At 36.7% G+C, this 20841-nt stretch overlaps 2 protein-coding genes across 3 annotated transcripts in view; one reads left to right on the top strand and one right to left on the bottom strand.

Annotated features, from left to right (window-relative positions):
- Positions 1–221: 221 nt before the first annotated feature.
- Positions 222–12460, top strand: LOC111630401 (midnolin-B-like). Of its 2 annotated transcripts, none has more exons than XM_023374492.1 (7): positions 222–669; positions 4820–4907; positions 5433–5489; positions 8363–8818; positions 8980–9067; positions 10580–10768; positions 10839–12460. In XM_023374492.1, the coding sequence occupies exons 1-7, from the start codon at positions 446–448 to the stop codon at positions 11135–11137; spliced, it is 1401 nt and encodes a 466-aa protein (XP_023230260.1). In that variant the 5' UTR covers positions 222–445; the 3' UTR covers positions 11138–12460. The 2 variants fall into 2 exon arrangements, with proteins under 2 accessions (XP_023230260.1, XP_023230261.1); XM_023374493.1 differs by having other exon boundaries at positions 10842–12460.
- Positions 12461–15773: 3313 nt separating this feature from the next.
- The window catches only part of LOC111630403 (calreticulin-like), a 32857-nt gene continuing 27789 nt past the window's right edge, over positions 15774–20841 (bottom strand). The window contains exons 6-7 of the mRNA XM_023374495.1: positions 15982–16239; positions 15774–15902 (exon numbers count right to left, since the gene is read on the bottom strand). Coding sequence (XP_023230263.1) covers positions 15789–15902; positions 15982–16239 — 372 coding nt within the window. The 3' untranslated portion in view covers positions 15774–15788. The remainder of the gene's footprint in view (positions 15903–15981; positions 16240–20841) is intronic.

Genomic DNA, 20841 nt, shown 5'->3' on the forward strand with positions numbered 1-20841 from the left:
CTTTTATTGTTCATTTTAATATTATTTAACTTCGATAAAATTTCCTGCTTTTTGCTCGTCTGTACTAACAAAATCGTCGACTTAATCCCAGAAGAAAAATTTTTCGACTGAAGTTAAACATTTTAATAATTTTCTGCAAAGATTTTTTTAAAAAAACATCCGAACTTTGTTTTCTTTTATTTTTGTTTTTTCTTTCTGTTTTATANTCCGAATGGTAGCTAACACCCGATTGGTCGGTCGATCTTTCATTGTGAAATGTTAGATGAACGAGAAGTGAGACTGTGTTGAGGTGTCGGACGGTCGTGTTCTTTGTGGTCTGTGTTGCGCGTCTTTTTTTCTCTTCCCTTCCTTTCTTCTCTTCCCGATTAATTCGTCGTCAGGGCGCAATACGCAGGACTGTTGCTTTCTGCGCCAAGGACTAGGCATTTTGCAAACAACACAAAGCATGGCAAGCAATACTTCGACTACAACAATAGACAATAAAAGTCCTGTGTTAGAATGTACTGTTCAGACGAGTTGCAAACAGATTGTGGTGTATGTTCTACCCACTACAGGAGGACAAATCGATTTGCATGTGAGCCAGGACATAAGTGTCGAGAACCTCAAGAAGTTAATCGCCGGAAGGTTAAAAGTACCAAAGGACAAGATAGTTCTGTTGTTGAAAAATAGGTGAGTTTCGTACAGTTTTATTATTATTATTATTATATTCCCCACCGACAAAGCCTTGTTAAGAGAGAAGGAACTCTTGTTTCTTTCCATAACAACCCACGCCGAGTGCCTCGAAAGGGGAGGAATGTTTCGCTCCCCCTTTCTACTCTTGAGGCATGTATGCCACCGTCGAGGGCTTGCAAACAAAGAACTCGGGCCACGTGGAAATAAATTGCACTCGATGTGTTTGGGGGATCGCCGACTGGCAACACTTAATGGTAATTCGGGCGATTGTTAAAATGCGAAACAGAAGGGGAGGTGAGAGAAAAAAGGTAAAAACGAAACGGTGACCTTTAAACTCTTAATGCTCTATCGAGGTTATCTACCTGGATTTCTCGAATTAGAATGGATAATTTTTCAACGTTTAAGTCGATTTTTGTTGCATGCCCCCATTTATCTTCGCTTTGCCAGAATGAAAGATAAACTATGTTACATAAGTTTGGAGCTTGTTTGTATTCCCATATTCGAGCATCAATTCCGACCGACCTACTTTCTGAACGGTTCTCTTGTCGATCGCTCTTTGTGCTAATTCGGCTCGTTTGACGGGGGCGACGAGTGTGACATTTCTGACGTTCCGACACCCCACGTGCTTAGTTTTGGGCCGTTCCGAAATTAGTCAGAAATGCCCTCGTGTAGGTAGCGAAATCGTTCGAGTGCCACTTTTTTTGTTTTTGTTTTTTTTTATTTTTTTTGTGCTGTGTTCCTGGTAGCATTCCCTTTGCGATCGAGTGGCGATTAGCGTGTTTGTGCGTGCGTGACTGGCACGTCCTCCATCCACCCGCATCACTAACCACCCTTCCAACACGGGAGAGAATTTATACGCGATTCCCACCCTCCGTTCCCCCTTTGTGATTTTTTTTCCTCCCCTCTAAGTTTGCTCCTCTGGTCTAGCTCCTTTGTGGATTTACGTCGTATGTTTGCAAAGGATCCCTTCGTTGTGGGTTCTTCGCGTGCTTGCAAAGGTTCTCTTTTGTTGTTTGCTTATATGTATATACAGGAGGGGAATTTATTTGTACTTGCAAGGGCTCTCTTTGGGTGTTCCTTTATGTATTTTTTATAATTTTTTTTCCTTCGTTGCGGCTTGCTTTTTTAGCTTCGTTGTGGTATTTTTTGTGATTCCAGGGCTAACACCTTTCGTGGGTTTTCATGAAAAGTAGTTTTACGCGCTTCCAAGGACTGTCTTCTTTTCTAGGTTATTTCCTAGTCTCTCTACACTCGTTATGCCCTGTTTTTTTTTCGAACTTGCTTCGAGTGCTTTCGAGCATCCATCCTCCTCCTTTTTCTTGAAAGTTGAACATTACAAAAGCGGTGCAGCATTAATTGTATATTTTTTATAACAGAGGAAGGGATTAAAAAAGAAATACTTCTCGTCTTTAGCCACGCGTCATATTGTGCAGAGGTTGCACTATCCCGAAAATCGATTTAAGATACCCTTAACGGATTAGCTACCCCCCGCGCGCCGTCTTCCCAGATTCCCCTGCAAGCGCGGACGACTCGTATCGAATGATGTCATCTTAGTGGAAGCGGATTGGGGGGGAGGGTGCACCGTGCAGAAGAAGACCGCGTAAAAAGGCACGTTCTGCAAAATGGGGGAAGGTCGTTTTTCTCTCTACAACCTCGAGCAGTTTGTGCAAAGCGCAGCGGGAGCGTAGTGATGTGTGGGCTGCGAAGGGCAAACGATGTTTTCTGCGAAACCCCACGGCTGTGGCATGTAGGGGTCCCGTTGTCTGCAGAAAGGAACGACATTCTTCATCGCCCGACGCCCACTGCGCGTAGGTGGTGCAGGTGTATCAGTTTCGTTTGGAAGTTTAGCCGCTGTGCTACACGTATCACGATTTCTGTATATCGTTTATACGCGCCACGTATCGCATTCGCGCATTTATTTTCTTTCGTCACCTCGAAACACCCTTCTTTTCGTTTTTTAATTGTTCTCGTTAATACGGGGTCGAAACAAAACCCGTTTGTAGAAAGGGATAGAAAAAAAAGGAGTGCAAAGTGTGTTAAAAATTGAATACCTTCTAAAGATCCACCTACGCCTAGCAAACAGGAGACCGACTATCATTGTCCTTCCTGTTTCCTAGACCGTCAGAGAGGAAGTGGGGTGATTTCCTGAACCGAGGGCGGACAGAAGAATGCATTAGAATGTAAAGTCATTGTCTGCTGGTGTGAGAAACGTTCGAGAGACGTGGGGAAGGAAAAAAAAATTCAGTCTAAGTGCCGCCCTTTGCTATAAAGATTAGATAATGCTACACATACAGATTATCCGATCCAGATGGGGGGATCGTTTGATGAAAACCGTAGTGCGCACGCGCCGCACAGCATCGTTTTGTTCTCTCGGGTGTTACTCCAGGATGACATTTTCTTCTTTTCTTTCCAGAAAATATGCAAATTTGTAGGTTGGCACGCCATACTCACCTTAATCGCTCTCTTGTTGCAGTTTTTTCTCCCCTCCGTTCCTCGTCCTTGACATTAAAAAAAAAAAAACTAGGCAAAACCCTCCCGTTTTGACACTCCCCGTTCGATCATTGTTGTGCCTTCCTAAACTATTTTTAGGGTGGTGCAAAGCGCTAAGAAAGTTTCGTCGCGTGTCTAGCTTATGCCCTTTAAAAGCAGGGGGATTTTGTTTTTCTCACACAAAAAAAAAAGACCCAGCTACGCCAGCGGCTTGTGTGTCGATTTGTCAATCTCTGTCTCTCCCCCCCTCTCGAACGACGTGTGACGTCAATTGACAACAGCCGCTCTTCGAAACGAGCTGCATATTTTGCTGGGGTATCGATTTATTAACGTGTTGATCTCCCTCCCCAACGCGCAAATACTCGCGTAATTCGTAAAAATTCTACGCGGATGATCGTCTCTTAGGTGATTGAACCAAACAGGAAACGGTCACGGTTACGCATATTTTATTTATTTATTTATTTAAATTTTTTTTTCGTTTGTCGCCGAGCTGATAAGTTTAGTCTTACCGCAGCGGAAGTTATCGGGTGTATCGCTGGGTTTTTTTCTCCTCCACTCGATTATTCGGCCGGTTTCCGACGAAATTCCGGTTGTTCGGGAGGGGGGTTTGTGAACCGGAGCCGATTTTACTGTGTTGCGGCGTCGGAAGGTCACCTTTCGCGTCGTATCGACCGCCACCGCCAGCCGTAGCCTTTGGCCTTTTCCTGTCAAAGCTACCTTCGCTGACGTCACCACTGACGTTAATCGCGTCGGAATGACGTCAGCGTCGCCCAACTGCCAATGTAGCTAATTTCGCTCTAGCTCTGTACGAATCATTGTTTTTTTTTTATTATTTTTTAAAAATAATATTCTTAGAAAAATCTGGTTTCGATCGGGAATAAAATGCTCCCGTTGTTTATTAGTTTAAAATAAGATTTTTAAATTCGAACGCCCGCTACGATTGTTTACCGTGTTTAAAAAAAAAAATTTGCATCTTCTAGTGGGATTTCCGGTAGAGGGCGAGAGAGACGATTCGGGGGGAAACGGGGGAGAATCGGCGCCCGATCCCCTTCTTCCACCTACACGTCTGCCAGGGCCACGGCTGACGTCATTGGGTGACGCAAACGACCCGAGCAACGACAACACACTTTCGGGCGTGGGTGGCTACAGTTCGCTTCTGTGTCGATTCACCAGATTGTTTTGTTGACGTTAGAAGGAGAGAATCTTGCGTCATTGATTTTCTAACACAAAAACCAAATTTCAAGATCGAAAAATATTTTTTCGCTACGGAGAAAAGAAAATAAAAAAAAAAAGCATGGCGTTTCGTAAGGCCATTACGAACTAATTTCTCCGTTCGAGCGCGATTAATTCGTCACAAAGAAGGTATAAAATAGGAAGAAAAACGTTTCGGATTGACCCATATTTTCTTCCTCCCTGCGTGTATCGGGTCCCTCCGTTGCCGTGGTAACGGGACGGGTCCAAAATGGCCCCACGGAGGGGTAGCGGTTCCTCGAGTGTTTTGGCGCGGAAGAAATATATATATATATACATACATACATAAAATGGTGCATTGCTAACAACGGCGTTAATTTCGAGTGAATAATTAAGTTTTTGTTTTAATTTCCTTTGCGAAATCGCTGAAAAATTTAATTTTTTATATTTTTTTTACCATCCGCAGACAACTGACTGAAGGCACACTACTGGAAAATCACGTTACCGACGGTGCTAAAATCACATTATTACCCAGCGTGGAGACTGGATTGCTGGTAAGTGATCCGAGTGAGGTTTTCTTTGATTTTCTTCGCGAATTTAACCGTAATCTCTAAGAATTTCGGTGGAAAGGTGGCCGAAGCTTAATATTTTACGAAGAAACCAAAAACGTTCGGTTTTTTCAACGTTAAGGCGGACAGCAATACGGACGAACTTCATAGTTTCGATCGCGACTCGGACTGAGAATATTACTTTGCGGCGTGTTTTAAGCCCTTTACAGCGAGACGAAATCACAAAAATGTAAAAGAAATCAACGTATTTTTGTGAATTTTTTAAAAAATTCAGAAAAATTTAATTTAAAAGACACTAAAGGAAGGGAAGTTTTTTTTCCACCTTCGCTTCTTATCGTTACACAATCGTAAATTAGCATTAAAAAATCGAAGTAAACCACGAAATCATTAATGGATAATGCCACTTCGTGTAGGTGTCGAGATTTATGACGTAAAGATTTTTTTTTGTAATTTACGACGATTACGTGCGTTCAAAACACTAAAAATTACTGTTTTCTTTTTGTTTTTAAGGCTCAAAGACCCGAACACTCAGTCAGACAGGCTCTAGAAGGCTTGACAGACGTACAGGTAAGGCTTTTCCTTCCTCTTTTCTTTCTTTTTTTTTACACACACACCGACCTAGAAAAGTTTTTTAAATATTTAAAAGAAAAGTGGAAGGAGGAAAGAAGAAAGACGACCTTGAAAATGTCTGAAAGGGGGTGGAAGATTCTCATTTTTCGTAAAGATCATTCACTCTACATCAGACCTATCGTATATCAAACACAAACGTTGTCTTGTTACATGTTATCCAAACAAGGAAATGTCCTCTAGATGAGATACTTTAATCCTCCGTTTGTAACCGTGAACGTTTATGGATTATGTATCCTTCCGCTTTAAAATTTGTTTTTTATTTTTATTTTTTTTAAAGAAATGGAGATTAATGTGTTTTCATTGAAGAGAATTAGTTTTAATTGCGTAACCGAGAGCGTGGTTAGTAGCTGGAATTTAAGGAAAAGCCAAGATTTAATTTATTTAAATTTCGCCCCTCCTGGAAGAGGGGGAACGTCACTACTATTATGTTTTTTTTTTTTTTAATCTATCCTCCCTCCTCCTCCTCCTCCTTCTGCTTGGTTCTTCAAGTTACAGATTCGGAGATTTTTCCTCTTGTTTTATTAATTCAGTAGGAATTTAAAGACGAGCTTTGCCATATCGATTCTGGGGTTGGAATTACGCACGTAAATGTTGGTTGCCATGAAAACCTTGTAGTGACGTCAAACTTTCTCTACCCCAAAACACTTTCCGAATTGGAGGCGTGGTACTCTTATTGATTAGCTTGAAATTACTCAAGTTTTTTTCGGGAAGGTTTACTTTAGTAGAATTTTAAAAGAAATAATAGTAAAGCGATGAGAATTTTTTTCCCCTCTCCTAAAAGTAATTTAATTGTTTAGAAATGGGCTTCGTTTAAATATTATCAACAAGAAGTCAACAATTAACTTAATACATTTAGTTTATTTTTTTTTAATAGCTAATTCCCCCCAAAAAATCGTTCTTTTCTCTCTTTTTTGGCTTCTTCCGAGGTTCTTGTGTAAAAATCAATAGTGCTTAAGTGTGTTAACCATTCTATTCTTAATTATGAGTGTGAGAGTTGAAGAAGATAAGTTTAATGATCCTTTTAAGTAAAATTTCTTTTGAGTTTTTCTTTTTAAAGTTAATTTGAAATATCTTTTTAATCTATTTACTTTTCACATAAATTCTTATAAAACTTAATTATAAATGGCACATAAAGGGGATGGCAGGATGATTCGGCAGGCTTAAAAATAACTTGACATAAATTGAAATTTTGTTGCTAAATTGTAAAAAAATCTGTTTATTTCATGTATTGGCATAACTCATACATGTTAGGCATCTTTTGAGATCATGCCCAATTTCCTCAGAGGCATTATAGATACAGGTATAGAACAATTAATAGGAATGAACCACAAGATGAGGCTTGTAAGAAATAAATGTGCGCATTCATTATTATGGCCCTGGTTTCTATAATTGATAGGGTGCGGTATAGCGCCCTTCAACAGAATTTATAATACCAGCCAACAGTTCTGCACATTTATAGCCTTTGGAGAGAAATGAGTCTCGTATTAGTGATTGATTCGGGGCCTATGTTATCTTTGTTGGACTATTTTAACATTTCCTTTTTATAGTTTAAAACTATTGTTTTATTTCCAATTATTATTTTAAGCTTGGGGCAGTTGTTTAGAATTTTATCACCAATTCACATATATCAAAAATAGTTTAAAATTTTCATTTTATTAATGAATCGTATGTAATTTCATAGTAATTAATTGCAAAAGATGACCTTTTGGAAGGTGTAAAGTTATTAAAAACCTGAAGTTTCTTAGCTTCTTGATGATGTTTCAATTTATTTTATTGTTGGGAGTATGAAAACTAAATTTTCTTTACAAATTTTCAGCCATGGGGGCACATAGTAAGATGCTAGCTTACCATCTTGAAGGATCTGCATTTGAATTTAGTTGGAGGATCTCAGATTGAGCCTAGATCCTTAGATGATGGAATTCTGTGATCGGTGATAACTTATGGTTTTGATCTGTATTCAAATCTAATCCAGACTATTGTAATCAATTGTGGATAGTGAGATCGGGACCTATATTGCTGGTTGGACCCATCACAATGGGCATATCTGAGGTCATCCGTATAGCCTACAATATGTTGTTACCTCATGCAAATCAGTTTCTTTACAGATACTTATTTTTTTATATTTATGAATAGCAACAAGGCAATGTTTACCTGCAGTCTAAGCGATAATTGAGATAATTTAACATTCAATGATTAATTTCAAAAGGAAGAACTTATTTAACATGCTGGATAAGAATCACAATGCCTTAAAGGAGCAAATTATTCAAATTTTTAATCGAAACTTATCTCTGTACAGGATGCAATTAGAGGCGGAAGGTGGGGAAAAAATTATTCTGTTAGCCTCGTCATTAATATTTAGAAAATTAACTTGATTAATTGTACAATAAATGATTATAATTCTAATTTTAATGAAAATTTAATTAAATTTTTTTTTATTCTTTCAATTTTTACATAAAATGTTACTATTATGCATGAAAATTCCCTTAATCATCCTTATGTGCATTATTAGACAAATATGTTAATTAGCAACATTAATTTGTACTTGATAATTATGATCAAAATGGAAATTAATTAGATATAATTTTATTGTTTATCAATTTGAAAGAATTGTGATTATATTTGCATGAATAACTTGAGTAAATCTAAATGATATCAATTATTTTATTAATTTAAAAATTGATAACACTTCTCAAAATTTTTTAAATTTAAAACAGTTTTGCCAGTTACTCTTTTTATGAATAAAACTAGTAAAAAAGAATTTTACTAATTCATTTAACAAATTAAAATTTAAAACCAATTTTTTTTTGCAGGTGGATAATTTTCTTGCCGGGCGAGCCCCGCTCAACCTGACGATGAGGCTAGGCGATCACATGATGTTCATCCAGCTACAATTGTCCACGGCTGCCAGTGCGGGCAACAGACCTTCCCAAAATTCGAACGTCCAGGCACGTTCCACGTGCCTGCCCACTCCGCCCCTCACTCCGACGTCGCCGGGCTCTTCGGCATCTCCACTCTCGTTTCCTCTGCCCCAATATTCGACCTCTTCCATAAGCCACAACTCCGTGCCTCTCTCCCCTCCTCCGTCGCCGGGATCGGACGACAAAAATGAAGCCCGCCTCGACTCGCTGTCTGAAATTGCCCGCTCTCAAAACTACAAACCCGCCCTGGACACTAAGGCTCTTGTCGAAGCTAGTCGGAATTTGACTCAAACATTGCGTCAGTTATCCACGGCAGCATTGGGAAAGAGAAAAGAGGAAAAGTGCGAGGTGAGCCTTACTGTACTTTCCTCGTACACGAGGAACAATTCTGTATAGTCCAAACCGTTCTTAATTTAATATTCAAGCTTAGTGTGATTTTTGTTTCATTTTTCCACTGAGGATTTAATTATATAATGCACCATAAAACAATGAAGTTTTATTTTTCACAGGGTCATTGCTGCAAAACTCGTCAGAGTGGTGCCGTTATTGAAAGCATGTATCATCATGGGAGAGGAGTGTACTCTGGAACATTTTCTGGTAAGTTTTTAATTTAAATTACAGAAAAACATTATCAGCATAACAATTAATGACAATGAAAAAATAAAGTTGGTCGTATGGTTCTGTATGGAGATCATTTGGCTATGTGACAGGGATTCTAGTTTGAAAATACCCCTATTCAATGTTGTATGGAGAAAGATTTAGTAGTCTAAATGCAACCATATCTGGTATGATAACATTTTGGGACATGTAAAACAGGTATCTGTAAAAATACTTTTTTAGTGCCAAAACTCGCCACAGTGGCAAGTTTTGGCACTGCAAGCAACAAACGTTTGAACAACACTTGTGCCATATACAGACCTTTAGTGGTGAAGGGGATACTGCTCAATGTGGTATTCATCCTGAAGGTGTAAAACCTAAAGGTGCCAGTGCATTCAACAACCGACCACAGTTGATGATTCTCACATGCAGTGTGTGGTATTGTCTTTCAAAGTTGCCAAATTTGCAACATGTTTTCAATTTAAGTGTCTCCCTAACCAAAAATCTCACAGATTAAGATCTAGAGAATGAGGGAGCCGGGTGGTAGGAAATGCACAACTAATTAGTGAAATGTCACAAACTGCTATACACTGCATTTGATATGTGGAGGTACTTCATCTTGCACGAAACTAATTTGACTAAAGACATTGTTGCTGTTGCAGTTGGAGTATTTCTGATCTCTTCTTGGTATCACAGAACATGTCACAGATTGATTAGGACTAGCTTCTTCAAAGAAGAATGGTTCAAGGATAAACATGGGCTGAATCTGTACCAGACTCACTTTAGTCAAGGAATGAAGTGGAATCTACTGAAAAACATTAGTAACTTCCATGGCCCTAAGGTGATAGTCATGGGTGTTAATTTTTCACCTTGGTGAAAAGTAATCTTATTGTTCCATGGGGTTTTCCTTGGATAAGGTATATTCACTTCCATAGATTGTGGTTATTCCTGCCATCAAAAAGCAACTACTAATTATAGCTGATCCTATACAGATAACAACACACCAAATTTCTTAGTACCTTTCATGCCCTGACACTGCAAGTGCACTATTGGATCCTCTAACATTGTTTTCGACTGTTTGTAGTTGTAAGATCTTCAGTAACTCATGAAGTGATAGCTCCCAGATGTCCAGTTTTCTCAAAAGTTCATTTGATCATTCTTCCAAGAGCTTGCAGAATCGGTCCTTGGCATAAATTCTTTCAAATACAAAATTTTGGGTTCTGGTAAGAGAACAGCCATTGCTGGTAAGAATGAATACCTAGAGCATGGCTACAACAGGCATGCTTATAATTTTTACATTGATTGTAATGTCAAAAGTACCACATTGGTGAGTTTTGGCATAAATTGTTTTATATTAATGTCTATCACCTTTCCCAAAATTAATTTGGTTGCATTTGAATTGCTAAATCTCTCTCTCTCTCTCTCTCTCTCTCTAGATAGTGTTGATTAAGGATGCTTTACCATCACATAATTCTTGATTATTTTTGACACTGACAATTTACACTTTTGTAGGAACTCTCAGTCCCGCACTCCAAGATAGCAATGGACGCCCAAGAAGAGATATTGGGACCATAATTCACATCCTTAACGACCTATTGGGAGCATCTTCCGGATGCTGTCAGTGTATGAACGGACACAGTCAGTCCACACACAACTGGTCAATGTCGTGTGCCAAATCGTCGTCTGTTAATAATATGGAAGGTGAGTTTTCTGTGACATAACTTCCTAGCAGAAAATCCAACAATCGCTAAAATATTTCATGTATTTTCAGTAGACTGTCAGAGAGAGGACGAAAACAAGGTGACGAGAGGTAAAGTGGAGCAATTGCAACTGATGCTGGAGGAACGTCGCCAGCGACGAAAGGCCAGAAGGGAAGTAAAATGTAGTCCCTATTATTCCAATCGGGTCGGTGGACATTCCGAACACTACAGTTTGCACCCGAAACAGACCGAATATGAAAATTCCAGGAAGAGCATCGCCAGCACGAGGATACAGTCCACAGAGGTCAGCGGAACCGTAGAGAGCAGCAGCGAACTAGCCAAACTGAGTTCGGAAGCGGCGGTAGCCTGATATGGCGGGAAATAATTGTAAAAGCAGTATTCCAATTTGCAGTGTCACGTGCAAAGCTCTAAAACACCCAGTATGAGTGTGTGTCATTGCCCAGTTTTATCTGTAATGGATAAGAGGCAATTTGCTCTACCCACTTGGACATGGATTTAACAAAGATGTTGTCCTAACAAAAATTTAGAAAATTTTTTTTTGTTCTTTGGTTATCGGTAGTTGGATTGTTAAAGAAGTGTATTCTCGTACCTTGCTGCATTGGGAAAGCAGCAAAACGGTTTGTTTGCGATAGAAAAATTCATATATTTATATATCGGTTACTCAACGGGTGACAAAGGAGACCGGTACCAAAGTTAAACACTAGATTCGCTACCTAACAACAATCATCGGACGTTACGTGCAGACTGTTAGTTACGTTGTCACAACTTATGGGTAGGGAATACAGTCTGGCACACGGACGGACGTGAGTCTCAGGTTATTTAAATTCTCCATAGAGGCAAGTCGCGTCAGTTATTTCGGAAAGACGCAGGGAAACTTTCTTTTTTGCTACACCGACGGCGTGTAGTCCACTTCACTTTTTTCAGTATATTGCCACATAGGTATTATTATAATCTACAGTATCTCGGTACTGTTAATCCATTGTGTGTACGTGTGCGTGTTTAAGTGTAAGTATGCACTTTACGAATTACAGAACAATTCAAAGTTTCTCGATCCATCTTCTATATCATATCAAGACACCAATCAGAATTATTTGATACAGGATTTACTAGTTTTAAAAGCAGACCAGATCAGTATGCTCGCTCGTATTATTAATCGTACCAAAGACCCGATAGGTATGCTCGCTCGTGTTAATTGCCCGGCATTTCCTTTCTTTTGTATAATCGTGACGTAGAACAATACAGTAAAACCACGACAGTATATAGCAGTTAGCATCTAAGTCCTTTGAGTCACTACGCGAAAATCCTTCGTTTTCAGAATCCTACTGGAAAAAGTATGTACGTGACCCTATAGTTTACTAGATTGTTCATCTATATATACATATTATATATATATATTATTGTTTGTTTTTTTAAAATCATTGTCGTATTTTCGATTTCCCAGTGAAAACGTATAGATTTATTGTCTCCCCTTGAAAAAAAACATAATAATTGAAATTGTTGTGAAAGTGTAACGAGTGATTAAAATATAAACGTGCAAATGGGATGCTATGCAATGTTTATGATGTGAAAAAAAAATTTTTTGAGTGGATTAAATTCATATTTTGCTGGTGATCATGTGTTCCGTTCTTTTGTATATTTCAATTGTTAAATAACGGGAAGGGATTTTTACGTGTTTCTCTAAAGTGATTTGACCTATTTACTAAAATGGCGACTCGTTCTTTTGCCGCAATCGTTACGGGAATCAATGAATCATTCGCGCCAACTTCTGACCTTTCACGAATTAAATGAGTCGTTACGGATAATGCTAGTGACGTAACGGGATCCTAAAATATTTAAAATTACAATAACCGTTTCTATTGTTTAAACTTTCCCACAGAGGGCCGAAAAACTCGTTACGTCATTGGATAATGGCGAACTGTCGAATTCGGGACGTATTTTTATGCAGGAAAAAAGTCGGTGTATTTTTGGAACAGTAAGATTTTGACCTTTACGCGGATTGATAATTCGAAAATGTCAAACTGATACAAGTATATTCACTTGACATTTCAAAACGTCTTCGATTATAAAATAATTATTATTCAATTTTGGCGTTTGTGTATAAATGGAATGCTAAGTGGAAAATATATTTTAAGTCTAGATTTCGAACCCGTATGACACACTGCTTAATTGTTGCAAGCTTGACTTGTTTTCTGTAATGAAAGCAGTGGATGGAGGAATTTCCACGTGTTACATTTCTATCGAGTCGATATCAAACACTTAGAGCCTCCTTATTCCAACGTCAACTAATGACGTAATAATGGCCAGCCTACCCGGTCCTAATATCTGACAACCAACCCCAAATAATGACAAAATTTCCCGTTTTCTTTAACATAGTCGTCCTGATAAGCTTCGTTATGGAGCCAGACAAAAGTTCGAGCGTCGTCTCCACGACCGATACAAATTCGTGACTCATCACTCCATCCATTGTAATCTTGTTTTGAAGGTGTGTGCTAGTTTTCGTGTGTCATTTGGATGGTTACAGGTATTTTCACTTTTTATTCAAGCTATTTGCATACCGAACAATACAGCCGGCATTGTTTTAAATACGATTCCATAATTTTTGTCGGGGGGGTAAATGTGACCATAAATCTAGCTATGGGGAAGGTTGCATTGAAACAATACTGCTGCTGGATTTGAAACTAAAAAAGTAGGATGAATACAGTATTGTCTGGCCTATGTATTATTTAGATGTCAAACTTTTATTGATGATTCTTGTATTTAATACAAATTGGTTGTTGTGATCCTATCTACAGAATGGCCTGGGTTTAGAAACTGATACTCAACAGATCCTAACACATGGCCAGTTGATTGATTTTCGATATCCATGTTTTTCACTCTAGCTTTTATCAATTTTAAAAAGGCATTGGAGATATGTTAGCATAGTTAACTTTGTGCCATAAAATCTCATATGTATACGAGAATGTGTCTTCCGCAGTTAAGTTGAACCTAGAAAGTACCCTTTTCTGAAACGGAGACGTGGGACGAAGGGAAGTCGCCCTGCGGAAGCTTATGATCGTTTTCGAAAAGTGTATATTGGACCTGCGTAGAGGTAAACAATACCGAATGGGCGAGCGGTTTGGAGATGACGACGTGCCATACTTATTGCCCGTAAGCACTCTGAACTACAATGGATGATTAATGAATTTTGTGGTACCAATTGAGATATGAGTCAAAGATAATGTTTGACACACTTGCTACCAAATTATGAGGATGACTGACACGTTTTCATAGCTAGGCCATCATGAACGGCTAATGTGGGCTACCTTTTCCAAAATAAGACATGCTTTTAGGAATGACATTGAAGATCTTGCTTTGGTGAAATGAAAGATATACTTACTCACAAAGTATGGAAGTGAAATGTGGATGCCAGAAGAGCCTATGATCGATGGATTGCCAATTACTTGGAGGAAGATGGGGTGCACTCTGCTGAGAATGACTGGCATAAAAGGAATGGATAAGATCAGAAAGCAGTAGATTAAATTAACGTAAAAAAACACCGGAATTGGTCCCGGGCTAGATATATTGCACAAGAGACAATAGACAGATGGGTCCTGGATATTGGAGCGAGACAGATCCGGACAGAACGATGAAGGATAATTGGCTAGTGTGCAATGGAGATACTGCAGATGACAAGAAAAAGTTATTTATTTGAAGTAAAATTTAGCTGCAATCGGTGCATCAATTTTCTTGTAATTACATTTACATTATGCAAGAGCACCATGCATGTTAATTCTGTATATATATATTTTTGGTAGCAGATAAATTGATCTTATTAAGCAGTAATTATGTATACAAAGTTAGCTACCAAAATTACCTACTCATAGAACCGAGCATTTTACTTTATTCTCTGTTACTGTGCAACACAAAATCAGACTATTTATTCCAAGTGAAATATTTTATTTCAATGTTTTGACAATATTCCCCTACAAAATCAAATGATTCCCATTACACAAACTCACAATAAGACATCTGTACAAGAGTTGTGCATAGACAAAAGACGTCACAAACAAAATGTTGGCTTTAATGTAAAATGACATCCTATTCCTCCGAATAGAATAAGGATTTTTGATGTAAGAACTATTTAAATGAATAATACCCCCCTAGAGTTCAATATGGTCGTGATCATGAGCAGTNATACAGTCGACCCTCATAACGCGAGTTCATATAATGCAGATTCGTATATCGCGGCGAAAAATTGCAACCGTATTCGTATAAAGACACTAAAAGAGACTCGTAAAATGCAGTAAAACGTCATTGCCGACTCATGTCATGACAGGATTGGTTGAATCTGGACCAATAGTGGACGAGCAGCCGAACTACTTACACGCTACAGAGAGTTTAGGCGGGTAAGTTGAGTTTACTGTCGTCTGTACAGTATATAAATTAGGTACTGTAAGTCTAATACAGTACTGTAATTTTATACATTTCTTATTCAACGGCCATAAAAATGATTTCTATTAATGATGTCTCCAAAGTTAAGTTATTTTTCTGTGAAAAATTCGTTGATCAGAAAACGCGCCTGCCATGAAAACAAGCATGAAAATAAGCAATGGCATCGTCAAACAGTGCACACTCAGTAAGTAATCCTACAATTTTTTGTTTATAGCATAGTTTATACAGATTATTCCCAAAATATTATACGTGTTTTGGAAATGTTGAGTCAAATTAGTCTAGAATCGATTAATTTTATGGAAGAAAACGTTTCAAACAGCCATAGTCCTTAAACTGCATATGTGCCGGGCTGTGATTGGCTCATGTATTTAAGGATTCCTACAACACAAAATTCTTATAAAGTGGAATATATCAATCGCGTTACAGGGGGTTGACTGTATATGTATACTTAATACATTCTATAGTTTTGTAAGTTAAGATTATGACTTATCGATGTACCACATAATATACAGTATAAAAAGTTTCTAACTGAACATTTTACTAATTTGTGTACTTTGGGCATAACTAATTTAAAAGTTTAAGAAAATTACTTTTGTAGAGCCCCATGTTTCTTCTCCTACTTTCTGAGCAAAATCTTCATCATCCGTAATTAATATGTTATCAAATATTGTACCAGATTTAACCTGAACAGAAATAAATTTTAATTATTAAATTATAATAGCTACATCAGAATTAATTTTAAATTTTAAAATAAGACTTTACCTGCCATAGATCAAAACCAAATGCTCCAATATCAGTATACCTGTAGATAAATGGATCAGGTACATATTCTGGATTATCAATTTCTGGATGAATCCATGGTCCTTTGTAATTAGGATTATCAATTTGTTTAGGTTTCCATTCTCCTTTATATTCGGGATTATTTATTTGTGGTGGTTCCCATTCACCATCCATTTCATCATCCCAATCTTCAGGTTTTGTGGCATCTGGATCTGGTATGTATTCAGGTTGATCCCAGTCCTAAAAAATACACATATATAATTTATTTGAAGTGTTTTCTTGAAAAAAATGAATTTACAGCAACTGATTCAGTAACAAATTCTTTGTACAATAATATGTTTAAACAAAAACATTTTATAATATTTAAACCATTCAAAATGGAATTAAACCAGTTAAAAATTGTACAATTACATTGTCAATTAAATTACATCTCATGACTCAGAATCATAGATCTAAATATCACCTTTTATAAATGCTTTTAATGCTCATTTGCATTTTTGAAACTTAAATGCTGTGCTACTTAAATATTTCAAAATTTGGATAAAAACAAAAAGTTCAGATTAACAGTAAAAATTTAAAAATTTCATTCTGTAATTATAAAACATCAAATGAATCCTGTCATATCAAACAATTGATTTATTAAGTAATGATTCAACATTAAACAACTGTAAACAAATTTATCTTGCAGTAGCTTGAAATATGTACTCATCCATTTAATAAATGGCTTTTCATTCATCAACTAAAAATTAATTTAATAAAACAGTTTCAGAATTTATTTTGTTAGATTAAATGTTGCTGAAAAATTGACAATTAAGTAGTATTGATAAATATTAAGATTCTGAGAACGTATATTTATTATTGTATATTATTAAAATTAAAATAGAAAACTTGATATCCACTAATCATTTATTATTATTTTGTCAGAATGTCAAGCATTTTTAAATATTGACAGTTCCGAAAGATTTTTTTCTTTTCTGTCTTCACTTTTCAATTACAGAAGAGTCTCGAAAATTCGGCCTAATGTGGGCCGAAGGGTGGCCAAGTTTGTGAAAATGCCAGGTTATCAGGAATGGGGTTAAAAAAAATAAGTATGAGTGTTTCCTCAGAAAATACTGTACTGTACTTGTATGTATTGTTTACTTGAGAATACAACAGAGAATAAACTGCTCAAATACCCTTAAACAAAGGAAAAGTGCATCCTTTATAAAGGCATAGAGCCTTTACTACATGAAAATGAAAATTAATGAATACACTGTGCACAGTAATTTACCTGATAAGACAGATCTCAGAAAAATACTTTATGAGGCATAAAGCTGTCTATAATGAAAATTAATTAACTAAGGATTTTTTTGCCCTGCCAGGGTGTGGCCGAGTTATACGGAGTGCTGGGTTATCAAGTGCTGAGTTTTTGAGACTCTACTGTATTTATTTCTTTCTATGTCAGCTATAAAAATATGCTATATTTTCAAGATGCAGTGGCAAATAAGACAAACTTCTTCTGTGGAGACTGTGATCCAAAATCCTTTTCTCTAATGAAACTGAAGTTCAGAATATGAAATTATTGGGAAGTGATAGAAGTTGCAAAGAACTCCAAATTGAAAACCTAATCATTGAGTGAGGTGTATTCCTTACAGACAAAATTACTAAAGTACCTTATAGTTTAACCAATACGTTTAAAATTTTGGCATTATCCTTTATGATATTTTATGTTAAAAATACAGATAATAATTATTTGATAATGAAGTTATAAATTATTCTCATTTCATGATAAAAATGGTAAAAATGATTTAATTTTACTTTTATAATAACAAAATATTTAACACAGAAGTCATAATGTAACTGAAACTAGAAAAATAAACAGTTATTAGAAAATAAAATGTCTGAAGTTCAATACTTTTAAAATTAAACAAAGTGTAAGAATGCAAGTAAATTAGCTTTTTTAAAATTTATATGCCAAAAATTTATCAAAAAAATAATCTTACGTCTACCACCATCAACAAAATTGTAGATGCTAGATTATATTATATTCTATATAATATAATATACTCTGTAGTTGCAGTAGTAGTAATAATAATAATGTAATTAGATTTTCAAATTTTTCAAGTAAATATGCATTCTAACAATGATTATTTAATATTTGCTTCTTTGAATATTTTCGCAATATTAATTTTTCAAACAGTAAAATATCTTTCTTTCATAATGAGACGGGGAATAAAAAATTCACAATTCAAAATTGCAATCTACATATGAATTTGCCGACAATTGTAAACATTAATTATCCCTTAAATTTTTATGTTAGAACAATGGGTAAAACATCCCTAAATTTTATTTAAATAAATTTCAGAAGAGGAAGAAACCGATGCCTCGAAATCCTAAATAAAGCACGACAACTTCTTTACACTCTAAGATAAATAAATTATTATTTATCGGTTAAAACTTTTTGTTGCGACAGAAATTTTTGCACATCAGATTTAACCTACGGCTTCGATCTTACGCAACATCCGCAGGGATAATTAGTCGAGGTAATCGAAAGCTCCGTATTACGTCATTCGTTTAAAAATCTCAGTTTTATTCGTATCGTCTTTCGGAACACGATCACAAAAACAATTTGGGATTCCACTTTCTGCCGACGGTCCCCGGAGCGTCCGGAGAAAGACGGGGGGCATCGCCCGTCGATAACGCACGATCCATTAGAACCGTCGAGAGGCGAGACTTCTTTCGTAGGAAAATTAAACAGTAATTAATCACGCATTTAGTAAGACACTAACCAGACTAATTTTCTTGTCCTTTCATGACCTTCATATTTTTTGTGTTACATCACAGAATCAAAAGAATAATAGTTGTCTGGTAAATCTCTTATATAAAAAATTAGCAGAAGTGACTTTAGGAATCAGTGACTACGTTCATATATATATAAACGACCTAATAGTCACTTCTAACAAAAAATTTACCATTTAATTATATCAGTATTGGGGCAGACATCACGTGTAATTAACACAATGCAAATGTGTTAATTACACGTGATTACATTTCCTTCTCTATAACGGTACAGAACCGTTATAGAGAAAAAAATGTCGTATGACTTGTTTTACATAATATCTAAACATAGAAAACCGATTAATTTACCTGTTCCGCAACGATTTTCGACTGTTTGGTTCTCTCTTCTAGGCTCAGACTGGACAATTTCTTCTTCAGTTCGCTTCTGACGGCATCTTTGGCGGCTCGAAGAGCAGCTGCCGCCGCCATAACGCGATTATTCTTTCGAATTTCTATTTTTCCTGCAGAAAATCAGTAAACGATAACATGTGTCGAGTAACAGAACTTATTGTTGATTCGGCCTCCAGCCAGGTCGAGTTTTTCCGCGAAAAGTTATTACCACAGAAGTTCGCTCGACGGCCGCTACTCTAATTGGCGCTGTAGGCATTTCCGATAAATATTTATTAAAAGTGGCCTGCACGTGTATAGTATTTGTATGACGTCATAAGTTCTTTTTTCCTCTCCATCGCCGATATTGCAACCTTACTATTTTTTTTTTCCTTTCAAGTATACTTTCCCGTCTGTTATATATAATGCGTGTAATTAATATATATTACCGATATATATATACACTCGTATATAGAGCGGGATGGATTTAATAAAGATTTTACTCGTTATTATCGTTTAAAAATCCTATCCCTATCCTCAAAATTTAAGCTTTTTGCTAATTTATAATAATTAAAAATATAAAACGATTTTACAATAAAATATCATAATAGATGGCGCCATACACGCAATTTTAAATATTTCCGGGAAAGTTAAGCAACTCGTTACTGGAGTTTTTGTGAAATTGTTCAGCTTTTTCGATCACGTGTTCGTTTATCGATATAGGCACATGTTTTGACTGAAGGCTTTACACGCTTCCTTGACCATAGTTGCAATAGGTTTACTCGATTTAACATTCCGCGCATTGCCCAATAAGGCCTTTAATTAAGAAAAAATAAAATAAAATTGTGTGTGGCGCCATCTATTATCAGATTTTGTTATAAAAACCTTTTATATTTTTAATTACTATAAAATGGCAAAAAGCTGAATTTTGAGGCTAGGGGTGAGTTTTATAACAGAAGGTAAATGTTAATAACGAATAAAATCTTTAGTCCTACCTCTGGAGATATATGACCCACTCTATCTCCCCACTCTCTCGACGTTTCGCCACCAAAATTTAGTAGCATCGATGTCCCTCGTATACAAGACACCGTGCCAAATTTTGTTACTTAATTTCTATTCTATCCCGAGATATTAAGCGAAATACATGCCAACACACACACACACACACACACTAACATCCATACATACAGAAATTACTCCCGATTTTTTCTTTTATTTCTCGACGTTTCAAGGTGTCATAAGTCCAAAAATGCAAAACTCTTAGGGGTCATTTTTTGACCAATCGCCACACTTTCCTCTCTATTATATATAACAGCCGGGAAAGTAATAAATTATCCTACGATCTCAGATAATTATCACGTGACCTTAAGATTTGCCGTTACTTTTCAATTTCGGCGTATTATTAGTCAACCGGTTATCACGTGACACGACGTACCGCAAACCGTCACGCGACTAGCAGGCGAATATAGAACTATGGCGACAACTATTCTATTACGAAGTTATCGATGACCGAAAAATACTCGAAATGCCATTAAAGAAACTGGTGAAACCTGGTAAAGTTCAGCAAAAACACGCGAGTAAAGGAAACTTTTGAAAGTTGTGGCACGAGCATACCGGAAGTAGATTTGACAGGAAGACTCAACACGTGAATAAAGTGTTACACATTACACAGACTACAACTACAATGTAAGTCAAAGC

Source organism: Centruroides sculpturatus, unplaced genomic scaffold (assembly GCF_000671375.1).
Source record: "Centruroides sculpturatus isolate CEXI.00-Female unplaced genomic scaffold, Cexi_2.0 scaffold728, whole genome shotgun sequence".
Lineage (NCBI taxonomy): Eukaryota > Metazoa > Arthropoda > Arachnida > Scorpiones > Buthidae > Centruroides > Centruroides sculpturatus.